The sequence below is a fragment of the Schistocerca americana genome, chromosome 11 (genome assembly GCF_021461395.2).
Source record: "Schistocerca americana isolate TAMUIC-IGC-003095 chromosome 11, iqSchAmer2.1, whole genome shotgun sequence".
Lineage (NCBI taxonomy): Eukaryota > Metazoa > Arthropoda > Insecta > Orthoptera > Acrididae > Schistocerca > Schistocerca americana.
In genome coordinates, this window is record NC_060129.1 from 19,286,967 (window position 1) to 19,299,651 (window position 12,685).

The 12,685-nt window shown below is 48.5% G+C and overlaps 1 protein-coding gene across 1 annotated transcript; it reads right to left on the reverse strand.

Moving 5' to 3' along the window:
• Positions 1–996: 996 nt before the first annotated feature.
• LOC124553949 (ankyrin repeat domain-containing protein 65-like) lies at positions 997–11,858 on the reverse strand. The gene is made up of 4 exons (XM_047127964.1): positions 11,664–11,858; positions 11,294–11,589; positions 8,877–8,900; positions 997–1,495 (listed from the first exon to the last, which is right to left on the reverse strand). Exons 1-4 carry the CDS (start codon positions 11,856–11,858, stop codon positions 997–999), a joined length of 1,014 nt encoding a protein of 337 aa, XP_046983920.1.
• Between the last annotated feature and the right edge of the window lie 827 nt (positions 11,859–12,685).

The following is a 12,685-nucleotide window of genomic DNA, read 5'->3' on the forward strand; positions in this document are numbered from 1 at the left end:
ACCACCAGGTATTCGCTTCAGTGCAGCACTGCTGTCAGAGGAACCGTGTTTTAAAAGTTAGTTGTCGTAGTGCGTTTCGTTTTTGAAATCCCCGCTGCTCGTTCCGTCATTTTTATTAAACGTCGTAGACTCAGGTGACGAAAGTTAGGAAATAACGACACGCTCATGTACAGATGGCGACAGTATGGGAAAGTGTGTAATTTACATCGAGAGTCAGATCTACATTTGAATTAACGTAACAGCAAGTCGCTCATTAGAATCTCACCAGCAGTTGGAAGCACTTGCTCGATTAGTGGGCCAAAGTAGAGAATATTATTTATTTTACTTTTCGTCATAGTGTCACCTCTACGAATCTGCCTGATGTGTGACTCGTTCCGTGTGCAGTGTTGCCTGGTATGTGGTGTAACTCTTGCTACCAATGTGAGGCTGCAATTAAAGGCGGCAAGTATCTGCGTACTGCAGATACATAAGTGAACTCGGCGTGAGATCGCAACTGAAGACACATTCTGACTGGACGACTTGTGTGCCAGTAATCTGAGTATGGTGCAGTTTATGCTGGTGTAACATAGCACCACGCACGCTAGCAGCATACAGTTTCCAGTAATGGGGTAATGTAGCGGTCTGGTCCGAACAACGAACGTTAGTGGAGCTGCATGATGTGGTAGACAAGCAACAATATTGCGCCATTCGTGTCTTCAAAGAGATTGAGTGCTGACGTTATCTTGAGAGAGACAGGTGGTGCTTAGTAATAGTGCAGTGTTTATCAGTTGTTACTCAGCTTTTGCAAAAACTGATTGTGAAGTATTTTACACACTGAAGGGCTCCTCACGTTAGTTTACAGGTATCTCTCGTCGTTGTCCCGGTGTTACCAGAGTTGTCATACGCAGCACAAAATGGTATGTACAAATAAATGAACAAAGGATTGATTTTTTGTATTCTTTATTTGAAAGACCAACGCATATGGTGTAACTGCTTGTGCTTCCTGAATGCCGTACGTCAGCGTTGTGTCAGCATATCCACCAGCTCCTGCTTTCCCCTCTCCCTGGCGACGTCCAGGGGGGTCCAGCCATCCTCATCCCGGGCCCCCCTGTCCGCCCCCGCCAGGAGGAGCTCAGCCGCCGCTTCTGCGTGGCCCCACTCTGCCGCCCTGTGCAGCGGCGTCCGCCCCCACCGACACCTGGCGTTGGGGTCAGCAGAGGCGGCGACCAGCAGCCGCACCACACCAGCGTGGCCATTGTATGCAGCCCAGTGCAGGGGCGTCCACTGCCCCCAGCTGGTCCTGGCGTCGACCTCCGCGCCGGCGCCGACGAGGCAGCTGGCCGCCGCCACGTGACCCCTGCCTGCTGCCACGTGCAGGGCGGTCCGGCTGCCCCACCACCCCTCCTCCCTCGCCCCCACGTCCGCCCCCGCCGCCAGTAACTCGCGCAGCTGCTCCGCCGCGCCCTCCCTGGCCGCCTCTATCAGCCTCCTCCCTCTCTCCTGTTGAGAGAGGCTCCTGCACAGAACATCGACACTCTCTCACTCTACTACTACTACTACACACACACACACACACACACACACACACACACACACACACACCGAATGAAAGAAACCATCACAGACGCGAAACTTCCAGCAGCCCTCAATACACTTCTGCCTAGCCATGAGTTACAAATGTAGAAATCTTCCCTCTACGATACAGATCAACCAGCGTATGACAGACACATACCAGTATCCCACTATCGAAATCTGCAGCCGCTTCCCGTTAAAAAATTTGTGCACTGCATCTCATTACCAGCTGTTTTAACTTTTTCTCCTAATTCACTCCGAGGAGTCACCTCCTGTCACCTCAGCATCCTGCTGGTAACCGATCTTTGAGCTTCAGAGAAACACACCTCTAACGGTTACTTGTGTGTGGAGCAATCCCTTCCGACACTGGGGAAGAAAACATAGGTAACTAATCAGATATCTAAGTACAGAAATACAACTTCCTCGTCTGTTAACAAAACCTAGGTCGCAACACAGGCCAGACCACATCGAAGGAAAGGCTTAAATTGTCCAGTACAGCTGCACTATGTGTTGTTTAAAAACCGTATCGGACGGAATGTATGCGCCAGTTCTGGATGAAGTTGTAGACGGACACGCATTCAGACGAAGAGATATTGGCTTTCATACTTCTAAGAGATACGGGAACGCTGACGTATGATTCCTGTTCCCGTGTTAGTGCAATTTACTCCGTAATGTCGTGTTTTTCTGGACAGGGCAGTCGCTGAGGTGGGAGTGAGCGGCGGCAGGCTGTGTGGCCAGACTGGGTCGCCGGGACAGCACTGCGGAGCGGAGAGGGCGCACGACTTGACGGACACACTGTACCGCGTCCAGGGCAGAGGGCGGCCAGGGCAGGCGACCCTCACAAGCGACGCCCCCTACCGTCCGTCAGCGACTGTCCAACACACTTCAGTATGTGCTCAAAGTATTTAAATAAAGTGTATTCCGTCTACGTACAATTGCGAGTAGTTTGTAATTGCGACCTGAGACCAGGTGTCTCAACGTCAGGAAGCAACCGCGTGCCTTCGAGCAGAGACCAGGTCGAATGTTAGGCTGAGCCGACGGAAGCCGTGTCTGCAGACGCAGGCGGCTGCGGCGTGGCGCACGCGAGCTGCAGGGAGGGCCGAGCGTCGGCCGGGCTGCCCCCTGTACTCGGCTGACTCGCCTGCAAGGGCTGCCGCCGTCTTCTCTGATGGCCGCACGCCCGCAATTGACACACTTCGGCTGCGGGAAGGTAGTCGGCGCTACACCAGAATATTTTTAATAATGTGGCATCCAATAGATCGATATTTACTAAAATGTTGATACCGACTCTCGACATCTTGAAAAAAAAATGTGTGTCGGTGGACAAAATATCGCGACACTCCTGCGTATAAAAATAGCTGCACATTATAAATATACTGCTGGTTGTAGAGTTGTAGAACTATCGACTTATTATTACATGTTCTGTACATCAACAACCTAACAGGGCGTGTACATGGACAAGGAAAAAAAATTCACGCATTTTCCCTCGGCTTCTCGGTTAAAAATAGACTTTCTCCCGGGTCAAAATACACTTTTTCCGTGTTAAGCGACAATATACTCTTCCTCCCCACTGTAAAACTCATCACTTCTTTGATTGTTGTACCGACGTAGAATTCTCGGCACTTTAGGAAACTAAATTCAGCGGAAAAAAAAAAAACGTTTTGCAAGACCTTTGATGTCGTGCATATGTTCCTATTATGGGGGTATACATTCGGATTCCACCAAACACCGCATGTTACTTTCCAATGCATTGAAATCGAGATTGCGAAGAGTTTTTGTAAGCCAGCCATAGCTCATGTCACGTGATCTCGGCAGGTGATGACAGCACAGGACACGCGATGTAGTCAGCCAATAGCAACATCACTCTTAAGTAGCGCCAAGACACAAATAATAAAAGCTCATGGTTTCAATTAATATACACAGCGTTCACATACAATATTGGTCTCAAAGATTAATAAGCTGCAAGAGAAGCTAAGGCTGCACATACAATATTGATGATCTGTGCGCGTTTTACACTTTAATACACGTCACACTAACGTGATTGTAAAACTTTTAGTAACGACCCAAATGTCTCATCTTCTCGACTCTAAATTCCTCTAAATAGCTCGTCACCGAAGAGTTGATTTTTAAATGAGAGTCAAACGCTCTTTGATTCAATAAATTCATCGTACATTCTCGCACATAGTTCATCTTGCGTAAAAGGAAATTTACGCTATACGTTTTTGAAACCACCATTCGCAGTATTTTCCCGCGACCTGTTGGAAATATGAGGTTCGTGTCAGCAGAGAGCGCCAGGTGGAAGGAGTCACCGCGCTTGCGCAGCTACGGGATGACGCGGGAGGCCCTCATGTTCGTACGTGTGAAGCTCTGAAAGATCTTACATTATGTCACGAAAGAAACAAGAGCATCGGGATTTCGTGCACCACACTCAAATGCACAATTCGCCTTAAAGTGCAAATTCCCAAGTCGAGATTCCGATGTTAATTTCCTTGCAGCACCAGTACTGCATTACATCATGTTTGGTTCTTTATTATGCCATAATGCCATAAGTGCACTTGATGCGCAGCGAACAGTTGAAACTAGGCAATAGTGTGAAATTAAACACTTTGTTTCAAATAAATTGACTGCCTGAGCGGAAAAGATTATTAAAAGCTTAATCTCTTTAGAGAACCTTGAAAAATAACTTGACTCTTCTGCAAAGCGATTACTTCTCGCCTGTCAGAAAGGTGGAAATAGAATCTGAAACTAGTAACATACTTTAGCGAACGTATTTTAATTCATCTGACAGCTCCCTGTCACAAAAATCCGTTTTCCTTTAATTTAACGTGAGCGCAATAAACGAGGAGGAGACAGTAAAACCGCTGAAGGTACACACAGGCCACGTGGAGGCGACCCACCCGCCCACCACAGCTCGGGCTGCTCTCTGCACCAGCCCCGGGTCCACCGCATTTCCCAAGGGCGGCGACGTAAGACGGCGGCTCCCAGCCACACTTCTGTAACCACAACAGGGAGCTGGGACTGCTCACACGCCACGCCACTCAACTGCGCATGCGCGAGAGGCAGCCCGCAACTGTTCACACGAATCCAATTCAAACAGTCGTCACGTCACGCCCATCGGAAGCAATTTGTTGTTATCGAGCACTGCACAGTCTTCCTAAAGCCTTCGACATACTTTGCTGTTGGCAGACGCTTGTATGAGCACTGTGTTTTGTTGTTGAATGTGGCGCATTTCCTTCGCAACTAAAGTTTTATTTACGTTTCTTTTCTGTCGTTCATGTTTTTTTGCTGCAGTATTATTCTGCAGTGGCAGGGTACAGTAGTATCCTTTGTTATAGTATTGGTTCTCACCAATCAAAACCACAAAAATTTAACTGAAAACTGAAACAGAAAAAGGCATGTGATGGGTCCATCGTGGTGTTTCGTCACCACAGCGGGTTTGTCCGGAACACTTCATGCCCGCTTCCCTGCTTTTCCATTTCTGCAAAGGCCAGGCACCTACCAGCTGCAGCGTCGAAATTCTGCGGCCAAGTTAAAGCGTGCTTTTTCCGCTGGCAGCGCTGCCCGCCGATTACGTCAGCATTTCCCCTCACACGTCTGCGCCCACGGCTTGTCATTTACATTTTTGTTCTTCATTTTCAGCAACTGTTTTTCAAGAATTTCGATGTGCAGAAATTGCACACTAGTTCCGCTGAAAATTATTTTTTTAGGAAATTGGTGTTTTATTTGTTGACGTCGTAAATCTTGTCATTCCATTCAATCCCCCCCTCCCTCCCACGCCACGGTGCAATCGGTGTTTTTGTTCTCTGCCACAAATACTTGATTCACACACTCAAAGGGCAAGATTGGACGTGATGAAAACTCAGAAAGTAGTAAGATTATTACACACTTGAAGGTAAGAATCATGTCCCACTACAATTTGAAAATAAGACAGCTTCAAATATTTATCGGAAATATAATATAAAATAAAAATATCACAGTCGATATTGCCGTTTTGATATCGACATATTGATATACTGACAGAAAATGATGTCCGATATACATCAATATTTTTTGGAGAAGATATTGATGTAACCACATTTCATCAACATCCTTAAGCTGAAGGCACGGGACATTCCATTTTGCAAATTCTTACGGATTCGAAAATTACGACATCCACAGTGATGTGAGTACGACAACAATACCAGATTTCAGGTATTGTCTGTCAGCACAGAGAACGCAGCGGCTGACTGCCTTCACTTTACGACCGAGTGCAGCGGCGTTATCACAGTCGATTATTAGGCGCAGACTGAAGCTTGAGTAGAGACTGATGCAGACTAATACAGACTGACTAATCGGAGGTTATAATACCTCGCGCGTTCAGGTATCACTGCGCGAGTGTGATCCGCGAGGAGAAGAGGTTCTGTGTTAGCAGCAATCTCATTGGCTGCGTTACACATTAATACGCGGATCGGCGGAAGCAGAATTTCGTCCGTCTCAATGCCAGTGCCATCTCGTAGTGCGGAGACGGACGAGCGCTGCGCCTGCGCTGTTGTGCTTAGCGGGGCGCGCTCTAGTGGGAAAGTTGCGTACGCGCTGACTACGCGGAACTGTGTACACAACAACACGTCAATCACCGTGCAGGGGAGGATACTCTGATTGAAAGTCATTGTCAGCTGCTGGAGGATGAAGACGATGATTCCTTGCCTGTGTTGTTGATTGTATCTTTTTAACAGCTGTTGTTGTCACTGTGCCTCTTGCTTCGGACATGCGTTCGTGTGCAAAGGACCTGTACATCATTATTCTTAAGAGGTAGGGATACTGCAGCCACAAGAACGACAGAAATCGGCTCTCGGCATATATGCTGTCCAGCGAGCAGTCCGATCCGTGAAGGTGTCAGGGCTTGGTTGCACCATCACTTTCTCCCAGTGGGGCAGCGAGCCAACTCCAGAGACTTACTGGAACGTCAAACAACAGCGGCCAGCAGCAGTGTACCACATTGGTTCAGAACTGTGGTGTCGGTTAATGGGGAATACAGTGTTTGCAGTTGCTCACTGGATTTGCTGTCTTGTTTCACTGATGCACCAAATATTCTCAACTCCAAACCTGAACGCTTTGTCATTGAAACTTGGATGCAGCACCAGTGAGGGGCAGGCAGGGCACGGCCTGACAGCTCCGCCCACCAGCCTACAAAATGCAAGTGGCCGCTCACGCCGCGTTAAATCCTGGCCACGCCCTGCCACTGGGACGACACAGTTTGCGGTGGAGTCCCTAATTACTCTCACTAGTTTTACCCTCGACAGTAATAGTAGTGTAAAGTCCAGCAGTAGCTGTGGGTAGCTTTCACTATTAGTGTGTAAGCTGAATTTCACTCCTCTGCAGTCAGTATTGTTATTCCGTGGTGCTGTTTTGCCAGTTGCCCACAGTGATACTGTACAGAGCGTCAAGAGGCTGTTTCCCGTGTACGAAGTTAATGTACCTGAAGTTCTCTCATTTATGGAGCTATGCAGGTGGGAGTGGCACACAGTCAGGCTGTGTTTCCATGAAAGGCAGCTGACAATCGCTATATATCCGAGAAACGTGTCAATGTATGAAAACAAACCGTCGTTATAATATAAGGAGAAAAACCCAAATCATTAAGGCAGCCTGGTAGGGTTCTGGGCGGTGCAACACCGAGAAGTTATCACAGACGGTTCTGGTGGACAGAACGATGCAACCGTCGCTTCACTAATAGAATAACGAAACTGGATTGTAACAGTAGGAGGCCGGTGGTTCGATGACAAGTAGATCCACACGCTGTACGTGTCTAAAGCTCAGCACGATATGTAACCGAGCCACGAAATCCGTGAGTCTCCGTATAGGGGGAGCAATGTGTTTTCTAAAGTCAGTGCATATATTTAAGTTACAGCATTTATTTTGCACCTACTTTCGCACTTGAAACTTAGGACACTCCTCTATTCTATTGCGTCTTGCTGCATTCTGCTCTGATCAGTTTCAAATGGCGTGCTGAATAGTCAGAATGTTGCTACTCCTAGTCCTGTGGAGGTACTATTCTGGTACATCGAGCACCTTCTTCAAGTTCAAAAACAGCTATGTCAGTGGAGTCTCAACGAAGCCATCTTGTAAAACCTTTCAGCTGGCTGTAAGGCATATTTTTTCAGAAAGCCGACTAGTTATGTCCACTAACACCGGTCGCTGATTTCGAACAAGCGAGATGAATATTAGGAAGTTGCTAAGGAAAAAACTGCTCTGCGCTGACTGGAGATGCTGTGCTCGGGACGCCCGGCAGATGCCACCAGCTGCAGGGCGTGGTTTAAGACGGGCGGGGTGTGCAGTGCTGCACACGCCTCCACCCTGCCACGCCCACAGCACAGCTGACCTCGTCTCCCGCCTATCGTCGACGGGCACCGCAGCCGCCACCCCCCCTGAGCGTGCCTTCACCCCTGACTTCAACTTTCATTGTGGCTGATGTTTGCTGAATTTCTTCATTTCTAAACGCTACTACCAGAGCTTTAATTTGCATTAAGATCATCAGTGGCTGCTACGTACGAAAGTTGTGTTGTTGTGGTCTTCAGTCCAGAGACTGGTTTGATGCAGCTCTCCATGCTACTCTATCCCAGTCCCTACTGCAACCTACATCCTCCTCAATCTGCTTAGTGTTCTCATCTCTTGGTCTCCCTCTTCGATATTTACCCTCCGCAGTGCCCTCCACTACTGAACTGGTGATCACTTGAGGCCTCAGAATATGCCCTACAATACGAAAGTATCCATCCACGAAAGTCATCTCAAGCAAATTCGAATAATATTTGAGGACACGCAAGAAACAAGCCATATCAACATCCTCTGCTGTTAACAGCCGGTTTTGAGCCCACTTACTTCTAATTCTGCTTACTCTTACTTTATCACTGTTATTATGTTTTCTTTTGGGCCTGTGCATACACCTGTATACGCAACGATTCATTAATGCATCCTCTAGGTTACGTGAATGCCGATGCACTGAAACCCTGGCTTCACACCCATTTCCTTCACGAGTAATTTGTAACACGCATAAAGACCATCGAAAGTTGCAATTACACTAAACACACCGTTAAGCAAGGAAATAATTTTTCCTAATAACTGTAACCTGGGTGCCATCTAAAATTTTAAAAACTTTGAAATTCGATTTCTTCGTTAGTATAACGTTTGGTTGACGCGGCAGTGAGTGTTGGCGTGAGGGTACAAGTCGCGGACTTGCAGCGGCCACTCACCGCAGGCGGGAGACGGCGGCGCTGTCCGGCGGCGGTGGAGATCGGGGGGCGGCGGTGGCGGCGGGGGCGGCGGCGGGGGTCCGGCTGCTGTCGCTGGGCGGCCGCGCGGCGGGGGCGGCCGGCGCGCTGGAAAACAAGAGGCGCGGCTGGAGGCGGCAGACACCGAACTGGACACGAGAGCCCGGCCGCAGGGGCCAGCAGCTCTGCCTCAGTCACACAACACCTGCCGGGCACAACCTGGCGAGCAGTTCAAGTCGGCTGGCTTGTGGGGTTGGTTGAAACCCAATGTATGGAGGCTCAATGATGTCACTGAAGACAGAGAGAGAGCGAGAGAGAGAGAAAGGGGGGGGGGGGGGAGGAGATGGAGAAGATATAATCTGGTAACTCGGGGTACCAACTTACGTACAGGAGTTGTTTGATAGGCTGATATTTTGATGAACAGTGGATAACTACCATGCAATACGTTTCAGGCTTGACAGAATGAAAAAGGCGATGGCCAGGAACTACAACAGCTATACTGCAAACGTTACAATGAGTAGTTTCAAAATTTGCTTTTCAGTAAAGCAGACAAAATCATACAGGCATGTAATGTCTCTATAATTCGATTTCTTGAAAAGACAGCAAGGGTTGTGTGTTTCTGACTCAAACATTATCTTCCGTTTTAAACTGGACAAGAGAGACTGACATTGAGAAGATTACACTACAGGCTGCTGTTACAAGAAAAAGTGGGTCAGGCAGTACAGGCAACATTGCCTCACAGGCAATGTTTACAGCTTGTCAAGTAATCTGTAGAGTATTGCATACACATTCCAAAAAATTTGAAAAATAAAGGAGACAGCCTTGTATGAAGCATACGTATCTGAGAGACAGAGAGTAACGAATAGGAGTGGGATCTAAGCGTCACATCAGTACTGACATTGTACAAGATGCTTCAGACTCAAACAGATTCATAGGCAACGTAATCTGGCGTATCCCAGTAGGAGCAAACTGGTGCATTCCACTGGACGGCCTCCGGCGGCGCCAGAGACGATTACAGACGTGACTGGAGGGCAGAGATTTGTCTGAGGTCTGGGGACCTGGAAGGCTAAGCATGACGAAAGTGGTGGCTGAGCACATGATCATCACCGAACGACATGCGCAAGTGATCTTTCAAGCGTCTTTCTTTTTTGTTCTAATAAAACCGCAGGTCATTCCAAGCATGGGTGTCAATTTTTACCTCTCTATCTACATTATTCCGTGGTTTATTAAGTTTTCAAATTTATACTGACTTTTTGACCACCCGGTACATAAGACTGGAACAGAATATTGACGTTCTGTTAGATGTCGGTTCAGGAAAGTTAAAGGCATCAGAGGGACAATTTTGATACGGTGTTGATAATGGAAGCACAACTGAAGAAAAATCAAGCCACGTTCATAGGATTTGCCGACTTGGAAAAAGCATTCGACAGTGTGAAATTGAGCAAGATGTACGAAACTCTGAGAAAATTAGGGCTAAGCTTTGGGAAAGACAGGAGAGATGCAATATTTACAACAACGAAGAGGGAACAGTAAGACTGGGAAACGAATAACGAAGTTCTCGGATTAGAATGTGTGTAAAAGAGGGATGTAGTCTTTCTCTCGTACTGTTTAGTCTACACATCGAAGAAGTAATCAGGATGAAACGACATTAATGATAAGAACTGCTGATGAGATTGCTTTCCTCAATGAAAGTGGGGAAGAATTACAGGGAATGGAATGAAGAAGCTAATGAATGTGGAATATGGTTTGAGCTGAAATTGAATAAAAACGAAAGTAATGGGAAGTAGCAGAAATGAGAACAGCGAGAAACTTATCATCAGGGTTGATGGTCACAAAGTAATTGAAGTTAACGAGTTCTGCTTACTAGGCAGCAAAATAACAGATGGAGGAAGGACAACATCAAAAGCAGAGTTGCACAGGTAAGAATGGCATTTCTGGCCGAGAGAAGTCTACTAGTCTCAAACATGGGCGTTAATGTGAGGAAGAAATTTGCGAGAATGTCCGTTTGAGCACAGCACTGTATGGTAGTGAACATGGGACTGTGGGGAAACTGGAGCAGGAGAGAATGGAAGTATCTGAGATGTTACACTGGGCGTCTCTGATTTCTTTACTTGACGTAACTGCTGACAAAAAGAGTTCAACGTGGAGCTTTAATAAACCAGTCGTGACAAGACAATTACGCCATCGTGAGCTGTCAGCGAATGGCATTCCGTGCACGGGTACTGTACAGCACTGATACATCAGATGTGAGACGCTGACAAATATTTTAGTCTCAGAAATTCACACACACGCACACACACACACACACACACACACACACACACACACACACGTACGTTACTGGTAGACACAGAATAACGTCTTGCCCCGTGCTCACCTGGGTTCTGCTGGTGGCTCACCGAGCAGCTGACAAATATTTTAGTCTCAGAAATACTCACACACACGCACACACACACGTATGTTACTGGTAGACACAGAACAACATCCTGCCCCGTGCTCACCTGGGTTCTGCTGGTGGCTCACTGAGCAGCCGACTGACTTCGACGATGTCTTTCGGGTACTGCAGCACGGCGTCTGCCCAGCCCTGCGTCGCCATTACTTTGTGTGTTTGAGACCTTATGAAGTGGATGGCGGCCGCAGTTAGGCTGGGGCACGAGTGCCTCACCGCCAGCACAGCTGCAGCCGCCGCCGTCTCCACCTCCAGCTGCGCCGCCACCTGCTGTTCGCAGGCGGCCTTCAGGGCTGACAGGCCGTATTTGTCGGCTGCCGTCAACAGCTCCGGGGCCGTGTCGGTCAGCTGGGGGCCTGCAGGGTGTACACGTAAGACAATAGCTGCCTCATCACCGGGCCCCCCACGTCCGCGATTCTGACCTCGCCGCAGTTGGCCTCCAGCGTGTCGTGCTGGAACATGGCTCGGAACACGGGGCTCCTGGCGGCCAGGACCGCGCGGTGCGCCGCCAGCCGCGTCTCTCCCGCCACCAGCGTGACGACCGCGCCGTCGCCCGCGTCCAGCAGGGCGCCCAGGTCCACGGCCGCCGTCCTCTGAACCTCAGCAGCTGCCGACATGGCGGAAGGTCCTGAAACACGGCGCCACCGAGCCCACCTTACACGGCACCCTCCACACTCGTACGGCGCACGAGCCTACTCGCGCCACACGTGACGAGCTGCACATCTCCGACAACACAGCTTTCCGGACTTACCGTCTCGCCGCAGCACCCTGATTTTGGACGCGCCCTCAGGAGCCTTGCAGGCCTCATTTGCCTAACTTCTTTCTGCAGAAATGGAGACAGTAACCGTCCCAGTCTCTCCAGTTATTTACGAAAAGAATTGTATTTGACTCCAGAAATCTGCATTCTTCCGCAGCTAGCAGCTAGTTGCACACGTCTCATAGCAGCTCCCTCGCACAGTGCACCGAACTTCTGCTACTAAAGTCGGGGGTGACTTAACGGCGAACACTGCCACGGGGTAACTGTCGGACTCGGACTGCGAATCCTTCCCGACCTTTCGGACGCATTCCGACAAGACGACACCTAACCGAGAATTGGTCAGCTGTGCAGCGGCTCACAGAGAATGTGTCTGTCAGTTGGCTGAGACATGAGCTATCGTTTTGTAACTGATGTCACACACTCACAATGTAAATGATGGTATTCGTAACAGCATCGTTTTCATTTATCTTATTTCTCAGTTACACTTTCTGATTCTAGGAGACCAAATATTTAATTGCATTTCAAATTCGGTGTTTATAACCTCTACTTTAGATACTGACACAATTCACCTAAACCAGGGGACAAATAGCTGCCCATTATTTATTGCAGTTACCTTAACACCACGAGTTCTTCCTCTTCCCCACTCAAATTCGATCGAGTCACAATGTCGACCCATACTCTCATACA